This window comes from Prionailurus bengalensis, chromosome E3 (assembly GCF_016509475.1).
Source record: "Prionailurus bengalensis isolate Pbe53 chromosome E3, Fcat_Pben_1.1_paternal_pri, whole genome shotgun sequence".
Classification (NCBI taxonomy): Eukaryota; Metazoa; Chordata; class Mammalia; order Carnivora; family Felidae; genus Prionailurus; species Prionailurus bengalensis.
Window position 1 is genome coordinate 28,824,350 of NC_057357.1, and position 18,104 is coordinate 28,842,453.

The window sequence follows — 18,104 nt, forward strand, 5'->3', positions numbered from 1 at the left end:
GTGTTTTGTGGGGTTTTGTTTGCAAATTTAAATATACCTCAAATTTTTTCAGGAATGCAACTATTGTTGACATTAAGGGAACACTGCATTTGGTTCAGAACTTTGTCAAGTGCTGGCCAACACTCTGCAAAACGTCTTCTGTGAGGGTGACTGACACTGGTTCTGGAGATGTGGAGGGAACAGCAGCTGTCACAGAGCATCCTCCACAGTGGGACAAGCGGTGACTCTCTGTTCTGTTCTTCCAGCGTGCACCTGAGCATTTACTCACCGAAATACATGCCATTTCACTACAAATCGCTTGTACTTCAGTTTTTCTTTTGTGTTGAGGGAGAGGGGTGCCTGGGTGGCTCAGTGCCATTAAGCATTCTACTTCGGCTCAGGTCATGATCTCCACCCCCGTTGAGCTCTGTACTGACGGCTCAGAGCCTAGAGCCTGCTTCAAGTTCTGTTTCTCTCTCTCTCTATGCCCCTGCCCCCACTCACACTCTGTCTCTCTCTCTCTCAAAAATAAACATTAAAAAAATAAAATAAAAAACAAAGTCTAATAAAAGCATTTTGCTAACTTAAAAAATTTTAGATATGTGGGTGGGTTATTTCTACTGATATATTACCTTAAAATAACTGTATCAGTGTTAGAAAATCTTTTGTTCTCAAGGCAGCAATGAGTCTGAAAGGTTGAGAACCACTTTTCAACATGTGTATGTTGGTGCTTTGTTTTTTTGTATTTTCTGTTGCATTTCTTTATAAAACAAAGACAATTGAGCAAAATACTCAACCCCATCTTTTTTTAATGTTTTTTTACATTTACTTTTGAGAGAGAGAGACAGAATGTGAGCGGGGGCGGGGGGGCACGGTCAGAGAAAGAGGGAGACACAGAATCCGAAGCAGGCTCCAGGCTCCAAGCTGTCAACACAGAGCCTGATGCGTGGCTCAAACCCACGAAACGTGAGATCATGACCTGAGCCGAAATCGGGAGCTCAACCAACTGAGCCACCCAATCTTTAAACACTCTGATTTTTTAATATATTAGCTTTACTGAAGTGTAAGTGATGTATGATAAACTCCACACACGGGAGTATACAATTTGGTCAGTTTTGACATGTAGGGATACACACAACTGTGAAACCGTCAGCAAAGGCAAGATTGGGAACACATCCATCACCCCACAAGGTCTGCTGGGGCCCCTCTATAATTTCTCCCTCCCACCTGCATCCTGTTCCCTGGTGAAATGGAGAGGCCTTGCTACAAAAGGCCACACCAAGAAATTCCAGCTCAGAACAGGACTCTCCAATCGCCCACCACTTCCACAGAGGTTACAGGTGCCAGATCTGGCTTATGCCTCTGGAAGCAGAGCGAGTGACCCATCTGCCAATGACCCAGGGCGTTGAGCCCCCATGCTGAGATCCCCTAATGGCCAAGGTAAGGAGACAGCCAGGGACGCCCCTGGGGCGTGGCCCACGATGGAGCCTGAGGCGCCAGCTCTCGCCTCGTCCACCCAGGCAAGATGGGAGCGCCCAGCCTGTGGCCGCACCCACATAATAAAGACAACTTGTGCAGTTCCACCTGCCCGCCATTTACCCAGGCCTAGGACAGGGCTGATCAGATGATGCTGATCCCACTGAACCGTCAGAACGCCCTCTGAGTACAAAACAGGGGAGGAGGGCACGAAGGGACTTGAGGGACAGCCTCTCCAAACCCCGAGGGTCTGAAAAGACTACACATTAGCAGCAGATACCACATATGCTGAACAAATCCAGTAAGGGCCAGACCGGCGGTAGACAGAGCTTCCTGTGCAAGCCCGGTCCTCTCTCCGCGGAGCCTCCCTGGCAACCTCTCCCACGCCGTCTCCAGCAACTCGCTCATCACGAAGGATGCCACCGGCCAGGGCTTGCGAGGGAAGCTGGGCCTGAGAACCTTCACGCGGGTCACGGGCACCAGACTCAGCAGGAGCAGGATGTGCAGAAAACACCTCCCGTCTCGCCGTGCTCACCCACGGAGACTCACGCTCAACACGCCTCCCCTAAGAAGACTTCTCCCGTGTCCATGGCCACCACGGACGGGCCACCAGCTCAGAGTCACAAGGTCCTCTGCTGGCGTCCTAGTGGCCGATGGCACCAACGTCCCCAATTCCCACCCACGAGCCCAGCCTGACCCAAGACCTATACGCTGGGTGTTCCAGCAACGGAGTGAGGAACCAGACCTCAAGTCCAGGGTTTCTCTCCGGGAGGGCCAGCTGCTCTCGGGCAGATGCAACACACCAGGCTGGCCCCATCGTCTGCCAGTGCAACTCAACGACAGGCCCACCGCATAAAAACCACAGGACTGATAACAGCCCCTTTTTGTTCTGTCCCTACAGCCACCAGCCGCTGCCCCAAGTCACTCACAGCTTCTCAACCAGCTCCTCTGGACCCAGGATGCACAGGGCCAATGACCCACCTTAGTACGACAGCCATTTTTCTTTTCTGTTGACATGTGACGTAATGATGTATCATACAACTGACATGTCTCAGATTTGAGGAAATTAAAGAATGTGCTGGGGAGGCCCTGGCCTGATTCCCAAAATAACCTGAGAACAGAGGCGTCTGGGCGCTCAGTCGGTGGGACGTCCAACTTTCGGCTCAGGTCATGATCTCATGAGTTCGGGCCCTGCGTTGGGCTCCATAATGATGGCTCAGGGCCTGGAGCCTGCTTCAGATTCTGTCTCCGTCTCTCTCTGTCCCCCTCCCACTCTGTCTGTCTGTCTGTCTCTCTCTCTCTCAAAAATAAACATAAAAATTAATAAATAACCCGAGAAAAGAGGTCATGCGATGGCATGCAGCTTATGTGGGAGGAGCATCGAAAATCGAGGACGCTATGGGTGAACCCTAATGCAAACTAGAGACTCGGGGATGACAATGACGCGTCAGGTGTAGGTTCATCCATACACCTGGTGGGGGCTACTGATAACGACAGAAGCTGTGCAGGCGCAGGGACAGGGGGTACACAGAACCCTCTGCGCCTTCGGATCGAAAAACTAACGTCTACTTTAGTTTTAAATCCAGCACAGTCAAAAGCACCCTCGATGGGGGCTTCTCTGGCTGAACACCCGCGGAAGTGATGGGCGTGGTGTGTGGAAGGAAAAACACATAGAACAGCAAGAACACCCAGGAGGCCAGATGCTGTGAGCGAGGCAGGCAAAGTGGGGCGGCCTCGGGGAGTGCGGCTGGGCACGCACCTGCTGAGCCAACAGAACCAATCACTGCTCGATGCACATTTTTCTCTCTTCTTTCCTACTCACACTGCCTTCGCTGCAGGTACGACCCTTGCCCATTTTGCAGATGAGCAAAAACCGGCTCGGAGGAGTAAAGCAGCTTTTGCCCAGGACCATGAAGTCAGCGAGAGGCGGCAGGAAAGGGGTGGTCAGGTCGTCGCAGAGAGGCTCACACTTACCTTCTGGACTTGGCGCACTCCTTCTTCCAGTTCTTAACCAAAACGGGCACGACTTGCTCTGAGGTGTCCTCCTTATTCAGGGACCAGAGGTCAGTGCTCTCCAGGGGCTGGCGGTAGCCCCGGACCATCAACCTGGGGCCAAAACACAAGGGGGAGGTGATGACAGTCTGGAGAGGAAGAGGAGGGTGACCCTCGCTGCCAACACCTGCCATGCCAGCCGGCTCTCCATGCCAGGGGGGCCGAGGGCAGAGCACAGCTGCCAAGAGTGGAATACGTATGGCATATACGGGCACATTAAATGATCACTGCTAATTCTGTGAGGCCGCCCAGGGCAAAACGGCCTCATTTTTTAGAGACACAAACTATTTAAGGTAGAGATCATTACAATCGCTCTGATTTGCTTAAAAAATATTTTGGGGGCAGCAGCGGTGGGGGGGGGGGGGCGCCTCAGTCAATTAAGTGTGTGACTTGATTTCAGGTCCAGTCATGATCTTGTGGTTCGTGAGATCAAGCCCTGTGTGGGGCTCTATACTAAGTGTGGATCCTGCTTAGGATTCTCTCCCTCTCTCCCCGCCCTCTGCCCCTCCCCAGCTCTCTCTCTCTCTCTCTCTCTCTCTCTCTTTCTCTCAAAATAAAATAACCTTTAAAAAACTCTTTTAAACATATATATATTTTAAAATTTTTAATATTTATTTATTTTTGAGAGAGAGACAGAGACTGAGTGGGGGAGGGGCAGAGAGAGAGCGAGACACAGAATCCAAAGCAGGTTCCAGGCTCTGAGCCGTCAGCACAGAGCCCGACACGGGGCTCACCCTCACAAACCACAAAATCATGACCTGCGCCGAGCTGGATGCCCAACCGACTGAGCCACGCAGGTGCCCCCCAAAAAGTATTTTTTAAGGCCAAGTGGCAAAGCATCAATAATTGTCAAATCTGGGTGATGAGTTTATTGAGACTGATTAGACTAATCTTTCTACGTGTTTGAACACTTGCATAATAAAAAGTAAACCTGTCACTGTAACTTGCTATTTTGAATTAATACCAAAGTCGCAGGAAAATCACGTGAATTGCACAAAGAATCCCAGTCTGCCATCCGCCTGCTTCACCACTCCTTACATCTTGCCACATCTGCTGAGCCATTCTGGGTCTCTAGCCATAAACATACACGTCTACAAACACACTTCTTTTCTGAGACACTTCGGACTAGGTTGTGGCAGCGTGTATCCCCATAAGGAAACCCACACGCTGTCACAGAAGCCAAAGCACCGTTACCAAAATCAGAAATTTGAGCGATGATGGCAGAGTCCGCAGTCCACATTCAAATTAATGCTCTGACTCTTGGGGTCGGCTCAGGTCATGATCTCGCGGTCTGTGAGACTGAGCCCCGTGTCGGGCTCTGGGCTCACAGCGCGAAGCCTGCTTGGGATTCTCTGTCTCTCCCTCTCTCTGCCCCTCCCTGGCTTGCTCTCTTGGTCTCTCTCAAAAGAAACAAACTTAAAAGTAAGTAAGTAAAAAAAGAAATAAAACATTAAAAAATTTTAAAAAGCTATTTCTTAACAGTAATTTGAAAGCTACTTAATAAAAAAAAAAGGTATTTGGGAAAAGTTTATAAAGACAAGGAACCATGCTCATCAGAGGGGAAAAGGATTCAAATAATCCCAGGTAAAATGCTGATACGTGCAGGAAAAAAATGTGCCCCAAAAAGGACAAGAGGGGAGCCCATCACACCGCTGTCAGTGGTCACCTTGGGTGTTTTCTGCTTGTTGGTCTATGCGTGTTCTTACATTTCCTACGGAGCACGGCTATTACTTTTCTGCTAGCAAGGGGTCTGAAACAATGCCAACGTTGGTAATTATACCTGACATTAAAAAAAAAAAAAAAGCACCCAAATCTGGAAGCTCAGAGCACAAGGCTTGTAAGGGCCCCCAGGTGAAGCCGTGCGCAGAGGAGCAAGCCGTTCATGTTTCACGCAAGTCGAGTCCGTGCATGTGGGCGCAGGGTCAGCACCTGAGACCCGGGCCCCCGGCAGGCACGCTCGCACCCGGGGGAAGGGTGAGGGAGGGAGAGCACCGGCCGGGCCTTACCCTGTGATCCACCAGAAGGTGACTCTGGACAGGAAGGAGGCACTGGATTCCGGGCAGGGGTTCTAGCGGAGAGAACACACAGGGTGGGAGGAAAAAAAAAATGATCCGTTAATCTTCTCATCTAGGCCGGCGCTCGTGACCAGTCTTCCTCTCAAATGACCAGCAGCCACCCTCACGCCGAGGACTGACACCCCAAAAGGGTTTCCCTCCCGAGCCCCGACGGCCTTCAGAGAAACACACAGCAGCTTCCCACTTTCACCCAGGAAATATTTCCTGAATGACTACTATGTGCAAAGATGGCACAGTGTGCCACATCCCTGCCCCCTCTCAAATCCCCACCGCGACCCAGTGGCTGTGGTGCTGCCCAGGTCCCCCGAAGTTACCCCAGTCATTCATTCGCTCATTCATTCAACAAGTATTTTCTGAGCACCTGCTATATGCCTAGCACCATGCACACAAATCTGAGCAGACACAATCCCTGCCCTCAGGAAGCCCACAGTGCACAGGGGTAGTAATAACACCTGCTAACTTCTCTGCGAGCGAGCTGTGTTACAAGTACTTTATGCAAATGATTTCATCTCATCTTTAGAACCAGCCTACCAAGGAGATAAAAGCATCATCCTCGCTTTGGAGATAAAGACACAGAGGAACAGACAGATGGAATGACCTTGCCAGGCAAGTGGTGAAAACAGACTACGAGCCCCTCGCAGCGTCCGGAAAGAGCCATTAATCAAAGGATCTTGTGATCGGGCACTCAACCACAACTGCAGTGAGGATTGTTTCCTGAAGATAGGTCAGTATTACCGGTGGGATCACTGGTATCTTAGTGAGCTCACGGCAAGAGAGCGGATAAGCAGATGGGGGCTGATCTCTCTGACGAAGGTCAAAGAAGGCATCCCCGAGCTGGGCTCTGAAGAGTAGAGGATGACAAGTAAAGGGGAGAGGCAGGGTAGTCTTGGCAGCAAGCATGTGTGTGCAAAGGCCCTGTGGCAGAAGGGAACATAACCCTATTCCAGGAACTAAGAGGGGGCTGACCAGTCTACACTGGAGGCCAAGTAAGGGGTTTGGGTCTTCATCCCAAGGGCAATGGGAAGTCACCGACACAATCCAACGATAATACAAAGAGCAGGAGAGTGATGTCAGCATGGAGCCTCCGTGACCATCAGCAAGGGCCGACTTTCCATTCCAAGCAGATACAGGGAGGTCGACATTCTGAAATACACATTTTGGTGCAGGGCGCTCGCCAGGCAAGGATGAGGTCTCTAGCCCTTTTTCAGAGGCACAGCACAGGAGAGCCAGGCGAGAACACACATTGTGCCTTGGTGGTTTCCCACCCAGGCTGCGAGCAATTTAAAAAAACAAAAACAAAACAAACACAAAAAACCTGTACCTGGTCCCCACCTCCCAGAGATTCTGATTAAGCTGGCTGAGGGTGGGACCAGGGCATGAAGTTTTTGTTTGTTTTTAACTCCCAGAGTCTCCTTGGCAAAGGGGTTTGGCAGGAAATATACCAGATAAGCCTGATACCAAGGAAGCTAAATTCGCGTGGAGTTTAAATTTTAAATTAAAAAAAAAAAAAATTTAATGTTTTATTTAGATTTGACAGAGACAGAGAAAGAGAGGGAGGGAGGGAGAAAGAGCACGCACGGAAACAGGGGAAGGGCAGAGAGAGGGAGACACAGTCCAAAGCAGGCTCCAGGCTCTGAGATGTCACCACAGAGCTCAACGTGGGGCTCGAACGCACAAACCGCGAGATCCGTGACCTGAGCTGAAGTCGGATGCTTAACCCAATGAGCCACCCAGGCGCCCAAGACCTGAGAAGCAACCAGAAGTGACTCCTATTAGCCCCAAAAGGGACAGCGTGAGTCACAATCAGGATCCTAAGTAGAACGGACTGAGACATCTGTTTAACATCCATTTAAGCATCACATATATTTAAATACGCAATCTCACACAGATGCGGAAAAAAAAGCAACTCTCTGGCATCATGCGTGAAGAGACACAAGTGAAGCAAGCCGTTGTTCTGAGAAGAGAAGATGGGCAGACAACAAGCATTTTCCCACCTTTTCTAAAGGAACTTCCCCACAGGGGAAGTGTCTCTGCATAGAAGTGGTCCAGCTAATATACAAGGAAGGAAGGACAGAATGTTAAGAAGATGTGTGGCGTTGCAACCACAATGCGTGACTGGAAAACTTGACGAAATCCAACAACTGTTATTAATGCTTTCAGGCCAGACAGCAGTAGCAATGGTTTACTGTTTAAAATCCTTCTCTTTCAGGGGCAACCTGTGTGGCTCATTTTGTTAAGCGTCCGACTTCGGCTCAGGTCATGATCGCGCGGTCCGTGGGTTCGAGCCCCACATCGGGCTCTGTGCTGACGGCTCAGAGCCCGGAGCCTGCTTCGGATTCTGTGTCTCCCCCTCTCTCTGCCCCTCTCCTGTGTGTGCTCTGTCTCTCTCTCTCTCAAAAATAAATAAACGTTAAAAAAATGTGTTTGTTTTTTTTTTTCAACGTTTATTTATTTTTGAGACAGAAGAGAGACAGAGCATGAACAGGGGAGGGGCAGAGAGAGAGGGAGACACAGAATCTGAAACAGGCTCCGGGCTCTGAGCTGTCAGCACAGAGCCCGACGCGGGGCTCGAACTCACGGACCGCGAGATCATGACTTGAGCCGAAGTCGGCCGCCTAACCGAATGAGCCACCCAGGCGCCCCCCAAAAATGTGTTTTTTAAGAAAATGCAATAAAAGAACTCTTCTCTTTCACCTACTCTCACTGGGGAGAAGGGCAGACAGCCATCCTACCATTTCTACAAGCTTGTGTAAGTCAAGTTATTTCAAAATAACAAGTTACTAAATACGTTTAAAGCCCTGCCTTCCAGAGATACACACTGAAATGTTTACCTACGATGCGGTGCAGGGTGAAGAAAGAGTCCGTGGCAGTTGGTGATACCCTGCTGTCTACGTATGTGCACACGCGGAAGTTTCCATCATGCAAAGCTAGATGAAAAGCTTCCCTGGTGACTCAGACACGCATCCTGGGCTCCACTCCGGGGCCATGGAGTACCAGGAGTTTCTGGAGTGTCCCAGCCCCGCCTGTGCCAGCGTCACCTGGGAAGCTCACCGAACACGGTGGGCCACAGTCCCACCCCAGACCAGCTTAGACCTCGGGCTGGGGCCCTGGCCTCAGGAGATTTTTTTTTTTAATGTAAATTTTATTTTTGAGAGAGCACAAGCAGGGGAGGGGCGGTGGCGGGGGGGGGGGGGGGGGGGGGGGGGGGGGGGGGGGGGGGGGGGGGGGAGGGGGGGGCTCGGGACAAAGGGTCCAAAGCAGGCTCTGTGCTGACAGCAGCAAGCCCAACCTGGGGCTCAAACTCGTGACTGTGAGATCATGGCCTGAGCGGAAGTCAGACGCTCAACTGACTGAGCCGTCCAGGTGCCCCCTCACAAAAGTTTTAATAAGGAAATCAGACACTGCCGCCTCACAGACCTAAGTTCCAGACCAACCTAACACAGAGAAAGTTCCAACTGTGGAACCAGGGCTCAAATCCCAGGGTTGCCATTTTGTACCTGAATGACCTCAGGCAAGTGCCTTCACCTGAAAGCCTCAGTTTCTGAATCTGAAAGATGGGAGCAGGTCTTCCGGCTGCTCTGCCTTCCTCACAGGAGTGTAAGGAGGGAGAAGTGAACTGTGTCTGTGGGACAGTGTTGTAAGCTGGAACTTTTCCAACCCGGGGTGGCAACACTATTCATGGAACAGGTGGTGGTATTTGCTCTGTGGGCTGGTGGTGAGCGAGTTATCAGGGAATCTCACATGCACTTCAACTGTAGCCCAATTCAGACGCACCGGGAAAAGCCGGGGTTCCGGCAGGGAGCGGGAGAGGGAGGAGGCACAGCTGGCAATGACTCATTTCTTGAGCAAACGTTTAGGGAGGGCCTGCTTATATGCCAGGAGATGGCTACGGGCTGGGGACAGGGCTATGCATGACACAGTGAGGTCCCCACCCAATACCGCTTCCCAGCTTGGGGGGATGAACAGTAAGCAAACCAAGATGCAAATAAATACAGAAGTATAAACACAGAGGGGCGCCAGGCTGGATGGTTAAGCGTCCGACTTGGGCTCAGGTCATGATCTCACGGTTCATGAGTTCCAGCCCCATGTCGGGCTCTGTGCTGACAGCTCAAAGCCTGGAGCCTCTTCCAATTCTATGTCTCCGTCTCTTTCTCTCTCTGCTCCTCCCCTGCTTGTGCTCTTAGTCCCAAAAATAAATAAACACTTAAAAAAGGAAAAAGAAGTATAAACAGAGAGAGCTGCACCAGAGGAAAAAAATGAAGGTCCCAGGAGAGAAGGGGGCCAGGGGGGTTGCTTATGTGAGAGACAACAAAACAGCAAGGAGGTGAGAGAGAGGCTCTGAATCCCAGCCCTGCCACCTACTTACTAGCCGTGACGACCTTGGCCAAGGGACCTGGTGATGCACTTAAATGAGACAAAGCATGTTACGTCCTTAGAACAGTACCTGGTGCGGAGTGACTGTGGGAGAAACGGTATTAATGGGATTAATACTAACAGTAGAAACAATAGTACCATCTTCTATTTCTTATAGCATCACGATGCGCCAAGCACTGTACCAGATGCTTCACATAAGGGTTGCCAAAGAAAGGCCCACAGGCTGGCTGCTGGCAAAGTCAAGTCTGATGGGTACATGGTGACGCCCACTCATTTACATAGCTCACAGTCAAATCTGATTGGCACACGGTGACGCCCACTCATTTACATACCGTCTGCATCTGCTTTTGAGCTACAATGGCATAGCTGAGTAGGTGCACCTCAAACTACGTGGTCTACACAGCCTAAATATTTACTATCTGGCTTTCTACAGAATAAGCTGGCTAAGCCCTGCTTACATCAGAGCCCACAACACCCCAAGACAGCGGGTACTAAGGCGTAAAACCAGAGCTCAAGCGACGGCCGTTTGCTTCCAAATCCAGTCTTCCTTGAGTCTTGCCACAGGACACGGAGCATAGCTGTGCGGGTTACAGACCTCATACAGAGATGCCCAGCTGAGGGGCAGGTGGGGGCTGAGACACAGCTCAACAAGACCCCCGAGTCTTGTGCCTTTGAGGGGCTGCATCAGCCTGAGGGAGGCCGGCCGTTCCCAAACTCATCCACCCGGCGGGGGTACAATGTCTTTTTCTCATGTGCACAGAGACACCGTGCAAACAGCAGGGCATTAGGCATCTATGCGCACAGGGGGCTCACCAGTCCCGGCATTCTCTCACAATCAGGCAACTCCAGCCGTGGCACAAGAAGGAGCATAATCGAAGGCACGTTCATTCCCTTTTCGCCCTACTGTATACAAATGGGGGTCGTACCCCTGAGACTGCAAGAAACGATGGCCCACAGGGAAAAGAGGAATCCTCACCCCGGCTAGTAAAAATCCCAGCTGCTGCAAGAAAAGGCACCCTGCCAAAGCAGTGAGATCACATTATTCACAAGAACGTTTCACAGTTTCTAATTTGCACTCTCCAAGAGCTTTGTCCCATTCACTTCCCCCCTCCTTTGAATCCAAACAGGGATTTTCAGGTTATTTTTTTTTTAAGTTTATTTAATGTTTGTTTATTTCTGAGAGAGGGAGAGGGACAGAGACAGGGACAGAGCATGAGTGGGAGAGGGGAAGAGAGAGAGAGGGAGACACAAAATCCGAAAGCTCAGAGCTGGACACGGGCCCCAAATCCACGACCCGTGAGATCATGACCTGAGTCGAAGCTGGACACTTAACCAACTGAGCCACCCCGGCACCCCGGGATTTTCAGATTATTAGGAGTCATGTCAGGCTGACAGAAGGTCCCCACTGCCAGTGCAGAAAAGGAAACAGGTAAGTTGGAATCTGGTTTCTGGAAGCCCCTATCTGACAGAGAAGGCTTTATTTGATAAAAACAACTTGAGCTCTTTTTTACGTTTATTTATTTTTTACGTTTATTTATTTATTATTTACGTTTTTTTACGTTTATTTATTTATTGTTTGAGAGAGACAGAGACGGCACGAGCGGGGGAGAGTGGAGAGAGAGAATCCCGAGCAGCCTCTATGCCATCAGTACAGAGCCCGACGCGGGTCTCGAACTCACAAATCCCTGAAATCATGACCTGAGCCAAAACCAAGAGTCAGATGCTTAACCGATGGAGCCATCCAGGCACCCCAAGAACCGATAATGTAAAAAAAAGAAAAAGAAATGGGCTGGGCGCTGGATGAGAACCCAGACCGCATTCCATTCAATGGAAACCAAGCAGAACATTCTGACGTAACTCACGAACGGCAACGCTGTCAGTGAGGGGGTTTCCCAGCCTTGGAGGCTGAAGCAGAGCTAACTCCTGTCCCTGCATGTAGGAAGCTTATTCACTGGTCCCCCCATTCACCTAGAAAGGAGAATAATTCAGACAAGCCCTGGATGAAGGCAGAGGGAGAGTCTGATTTATGCAACGTACAGAGAGAGCCACATTCTTTGGCATCTGTATCTGGCACCCGGCGATTTGGCCAAAACCCACGTGGCTTAAACCAATTTGGTACAACAGCCCCAAGCACTGGTTCTTTAAGAGCTGGTCATTCATTGCCTCCCACCAGGCAGTTTGGGGAACGGGCCTTTCAGCACTCTGGCCTTTTTGTCGGAAATGCTCGGGATCCCCGCTCAGCGTTTCTGGTTTTGACTCTTTTAGTCTCCTGCCGGTTACTCGAACTCTGCACCACCCAGATGCCCAGCAGTAAGGGGAGGATGACACAGCCATAGGGCTTACAGCAGGGGTTCTCCGACATGGCCCTCCAGTGCCAGCATTCACGGCGCCTGGGAAGCTGTTAGAATTGCAAACGCATGGGTCCCGCCAAGAGCTACTGACTCAAAGTCTGGGGGTGCTCCCAGGGCCTTCCAAGAGATACACGCTTGGGTGCGCCAACCCTGAGGAAGAGCTTCTGATCCAGCCTGATGAACTCAGGCAAGACACTTCACCACTCTGGCCCTCAGTAACCTCATGTATAAGATGAGACTCACAGCCCCGCCTCATCAGGAGGCTTCGAGGACTAAGAAACTTAAAAAGACAACACACAGGGTCACTGACTGGCTCCGCCCTCCTCCTGACCCGCCTGAGCTGCTGAGCTGGCTATATAAGTGCCACCAGCCCCTCCGTGTCCCAGGCACCCTCCTACTTTCAGCCAGAGGGGTCCCCGAAAACACCTGAAACCTGAGCGTGTCACCCCCCGCCCCCCACGCTGAGAATCTTCCAACATGGCCAAATCCCAAGTCTTCATGGTGACAGGCAATTCTACCCTTGATTTTGCAAGCTCAGCTCTAGGTCCCTCCGAACCAACCAAGCAGAACCCTGCAGTTCCCCAAACACCTACAAGGTCCTTTATACAGCTGGACCCTTTTACGTGCTGGTTCCTCGACCGGGAGCCCCGTCCTGTCCGGCCTTATGAGCCCAGCCGACGCCTCTCGTTTCTCAGACTCAGGCCTCCCCTCCCCTGGACGCTGGCCCTGGAGCCTCAGGCTGAGTTAGGAACCTCTCCTCCAGCCCCTCAGCCCCCAGCACTTTCCTGCCTCGGAGCCCCACTGTCTACAGCTCTTGGTTTATTTGCCCGGTGCCCCCTCCTCAACGGTCAAGTTTGTTCAATTCAGTACCCAGAGCCCCTCCACCCTGCACCCCTGCACAATACCAAACCACTGTGACCAACAGCATAAATGAGAGAAGACTTAAGAACAGACTTTATGAGGGGCGCCTGGATGGCTCAGTCGGTCAAGCGTCTGACTTCGGCTCAGGTCATGATCTCGCCGTTCTCGAGTTCCAGCCCTGTGTCGGGCTCTGTGCTGACAGCTCAGAGCCTGGAGCCTCCTTCGGATTCTGTGACTCCCTCTCTCTCCACCCCTTCCCTGCTCATGCTCTTTCTCTCTCAAAAATAAATACACATTAAAAAAAATTTTTTACACAGACTTTACAATGCGTTCATAAAGCAGTTCATGTTCAGTGGCTGCCTCTATTGTATGAGGGGTCAAGACTGACCATGAAGGGCAGAAGGGAACTTTCTGGGGTCCTGGTAGTGTTCTGTAGCTTGATAAGGGCTTGGGCTATTACTCATTTGTCACAACTCCTCAACCGGTAACTTTCACATTCAGGAATTTCACTATGCAAATTCTGCTTTAAGAGAAACATAAAACAGAAGCATATACAGATACTGCACTCTGGCTAGTGGTTTGCATGGTGCAAATGTCTGGGTAACGCATACTAAGTATTTCAAAGTACGTTTCAGATACCAAAAGAATGAGCCAGTTGGCTGGCTGGTTGGCCAGATATGTGATAAAGCAAGTTGAGCACAATGTTAACTGTAGAATCGAACTGGAGAGTGGATGGGTACTCACTTTCCGCGTTCACAGCAAAGTGCTGGGGGAAATATTTCCCGTATTTATGGACAGGACTAAAACCACCTCTTAGGCCAAATGAGCTGGGCACTTCTACATGCGTTTTAAATGTCCTAAACCAATGCTTTTCAACCGTGCACCACCTGTATATCCTGCTAAAGTGAGGCTATGACCCAGCAGGGCTCAGTGGGCCCAGGACTCTGGATTTCTAACAGCACCCGGGGAATGCCAGTGCCGTCGGTCCAAAGACCCCACTTTGAGGAGTGGGGGTCCACTATATGACCACATTTGCCGTTGATGCCTCCAAGGGCAAAAGGAAACACCTCCCTCCTCTCACGGGCCCCATTCTAAGCAGTAGCCTTGGGGCCAACAAGGATCACAGAAAGGGCCAGACAGGAACCCCAAGAGAGCCCTGGAAGGCTAGATGAGCCGCTCCCAGATTCCAGGCAGCCCAGGGCCTGGAGGTACAGAGGGGAGCAGCCCCACGGAAAAACCAGGGCCAGCACAACCGTCTGAGTCATACAAAGGGCACAGGGCCAGCTGGAGAGGAGGCCGACTTTGGTGACTCAGCAGGAGAGAGCCTGGAGAAGCCCAGTGCTGCCAGCTCCCACCCAGGCCCCACCTGCCCCTGGCCACCCCAGGGCAAGGCTGACTGCTCCCTGTGTGCACAGACAACATGTGACTGCGGCTCCGAAGTCAGGACAGCAGCTGGGGCTGGGCTCTCCCCATCTTCTGGGCTCTGCTGTGATGGGAGCCCTGAGGATAATGGGGAGACAGGCAGAGAAAGCACCTAACGGTGTCCTCCTCCCCCTGATCACCGGCCTCAGATCCCAGCACCAAATGGGGCTCGACCCACTTTCAAGAAGGGAACAGTGAGGTCCTGAAAGGAGGAAGGACTTGCCTGGGGTCACAAATCTAAGTCCCATAAGCTGATTCCCAGCCTTCCCAGCCTGCACCTCAACTGCAGGTACATGGCTGTTTGCCCACCCGTTCAATGGCTGTCCCCCGCGAGGTCACAAGCTCCCTGCGGGTACACAGGAGACTGCATTGTCCAAAGAGGGCCAGACATTATCTGCCATCTCATGAGTTCGTCTTAGAACGAGACCTGACCGCTCCCCCATCTAGAAGTGGGGTCTGTGTCCCCAGCCCTCGAACCCAAGCTGACTTCTGTGAATGCCTCCATCAACAGACTGTGGCAGGAGTGACACTGTGTGAAATCTGGGACTGGGTCGTAAGAGGTGACACAGCTTCCGCCTGGCACTCTCTCTAGGAACACTCATTCTCAGACACGGGCCACCACACTGTGACGTCACCCAGGCCACCCTGACATGGACTGTCAACCCTAGCCGAGGCTCCAGCCAGGGGCTGATGCTAACCACCAGCCCAGCGAGTGAGAAGTCGCCTTCCCAATGCTACCATCAGGGAAACCCCGAGGGAGAACCGCAGCTGAGCCCGGGCAACAGCCAGGACTATGAAACGTAACAATAAACTACCAGTTTTTTTTATTTTGAGAGCGGGAGTGCGCAGAAAGAGAGAGGGAGACGGAGAGAATCCCAAGCAGGCTTTGTGCTGTCACCATCAGATTCAGGGTGTGAGTTAGGGTCTAACGGTCCAACCATCTCTGTAAGCTTAGACTCCTAAAATTGAATGGTTGGGGACAAGAGACGGAGCGTCCCAGTCCTGGGCAACCCAGCCTCCAGCTGCCCCAGTGTGGCAGAGCAGGCCCAAGGCCCAGGCTGCTGGGAACGCAGAAAGCACAACGGAGGAAGAAGCCAGCTCTACGAACCACCCTAATGTATGGGCACCGGGGGAAAGAAGAAAAAGGAATTTTTATCCAGATCCCCAGAGGGAACCAGACATCAGAAATTCCCTCTCCCGAGGTGCCTGGGTGGCTCAGTCGGTTGAGCGTCCGACTTCGGCTCAGGTCACGATCTCACGGTCTGTGAGTTCGAGCCCCATGTCGGGCTCTGTGCTGACGGCTCAGAGCCTGGAACCTGCTTCCGATTCTGCGTCTCCTTCTCTCCCTGCCCCTCCCCCACTTGTGCTCTGTCTCTCAAAAATGAATGTAAAAAAACATAATAAATTGAAAATAAATAAATAAATGTTTCCTGATGGGGACATGCTGCTGACCAACACCCACCGCCATGCACACAAACCCTGCTCAGCAGGAGACACGGCAGCCACAGACACGTGAGCCCCTCTCCTCCTTTGTGGCAGGCGTGAGCCGGGATCCAGTGGGCGCCCCAGGCGTCGTCGCTGCCCTTGTGAACTTTGCACACGTACAAACACACACACGCGCCCAAGAACACGCTAACGCGCATATGCACATGCACACGTGAACGAAAACAGATGCGCGTGCACACGTACAGCAACATGCACATATGCAAACACGCACACCTATGTTTTTTAGACGTAAAAACTTGGCTCCTCAGAGCCGATTCCCCACAGCTGCCTTCGTCCCCCACGAAGGCAGCCTCAGCCTTCTGATGAGGCTCAGGCCAAACCCCAGAGAATCGCAGCAGCTGAGAACTGCCCTTGCTGCCATTTCGCCAGTTAACAGCTGACTAGCCACGAACAAAGCGTCAAATAAATGCTCCAAAGGTTCCCCTCCCACTCAGAGTAAAGTCCAATGGCTCACACAACTACAGGCGATGGTCCCCACCTCTGAGACGCCATGTCTTAAGCCCTCCGTGGCCTCTCGCTGCTCCAGGCACACTGGCCTTTCCTGCTGCTCCCTTGACAGTCCATGGCAGCTCCTGCCCCAGGGCCTTTGCACTCGCCAACCCTGCCTGGACCACTCTTCATCTGGTATTTGCTCAGCTCGCTCCCGCACCGCAGTGAGGTTTCATGAGGGAGGCCTTTCCTGATGGCTCCTATCAACTCGAAACTGCACACGACCCTCAACCATCACGTGCATTTCTTCTCCATGCTTTCCTCTCCTCCTCAAGATTCACTGCCACCTGACTGATATACACTTGGGTCCAGGGTTACAGACTATCCCTCCGGCCCACACGACAACATAAGCCTGAGGTGGGCAAGATCTCTGTGTTAGGTACTGCCACAGCCCTGTGCCCAGACCGGGGCCTGGCACTTGGCACCAGATGGAACGAGGGAGGGAAGAAGCAGGAGAAGGAGGGGGAGGGGCAAAGAGGAAGGAAAAGGGGGAAGCCAGGAGGAAGAACGGAGGCAACAATGGTCAACGACTATGTTCCCTTTTATTCTGTCAACAGGAAGATTGGTCATTTCTACCGCACCCACTCACACCCACTGGTCTAGAGAAGATTCCTGCTTCCCTCAAAATAACAGAAGAGACTCAGGGTCTCAAACTCAAATCCCTCAAGGGCCAGGGACATACCATGACAGAAGGAAGCAGACTGTGTAATACAAGAGGGAGTGCTGGGCACTGTGTAGACTAGGGCCACACTCCTCCGCGGAGCTCAAGTACTGCTGTGGGGGGCAATGGCCCGAATAGTGACACAACTTCTCGTTATTCTAGAAAACCTGCATTGTTAGAAGGGGAAATATCTTCACGTTTAAATGTTTTGCTCACATTTTCTAAAATCGCTATGGCAACCAAATGATCAAACCGGCAGGCCTATAAGACACAGACGTTTACAAGTATGAAGCAGATTCCTTCCTTAAGTCCCCCTAGCCACACAGAGGCCTCAGTTTTTCCATCTGTAGAGTGGGAAGGAGGATGTTACCTCTCTCTCTGGGCCTTGGCGGGGTAGGGGGGGAAGATGGAACGAGATCCCACGTGGATGATACTGTCACAGAACAAGTGTCTAATCGATGTTAGCTAACACCGTATAGTATTTTTCACACAAACACACACACCCGTGTCTCCGATCACACTTACGGGGTCGTGGATGGTTTCAGAGAACAGGGGCGATCGGTCCGAAAAGCAGGACAACACGAGCTGAATCAGCACGAGGGAAAAGTAAATGTAGAAAGTGACATCGCGAAACACGTCAATTTCAGCACCCTAGAAGTGTGGCAAGGAAGGAGGAAGAGAAGGTCACTTTCTGGAAGCAGCCTGCAGAAGCCGGGGAGCAGGTGCAGACCCAGTAATAAGCTTTCCTGCCCTAACAGAAGAGAGGCAGTCCCATCACAACGTGCTCCCGGATGCCTGGTGAGGGCATCCAATGTGGCAAAAGGAGGCTCAGGCTTGAGAGTTAACCAGCCACGTTCA

At 51.7% G+C, this 18,104-nt stretch overlaps 1 protein-coding gene across 2 annotated transcripts in view; it reads right to left on the reverse strand.

The window, feature by feature from the left end:
- ABCC1 (ATP binding cassette subfamily C member 1) overlaps positions 1–18,104 on the reverse strand; it is a 140,853-nt gene that overhangs the window by 74,559 nt on the left and 48,190 nt on the right. For both annotated transcript variants that reach the window (XM_043560445.1, XM_043560446.1), the window contains exons 5-7: positions 17,772–17,897; positions 5,514–5,575; positions 3,430–3,561 (exon numbers count right to left, since the gene is read on the reverse strand). In XM_043560445.1, coding sequence (XP_043416380.1) covers positions 3,430–3,561; positions 5,514–5,575; positions 17,772–17,897 — 320 coding nt within the window. The remainder of the gene's footprint in view (positions 1–3,429; positions 3,562–5,513; positions 5,576–17,771; positions 17,898–18,104) is intronic.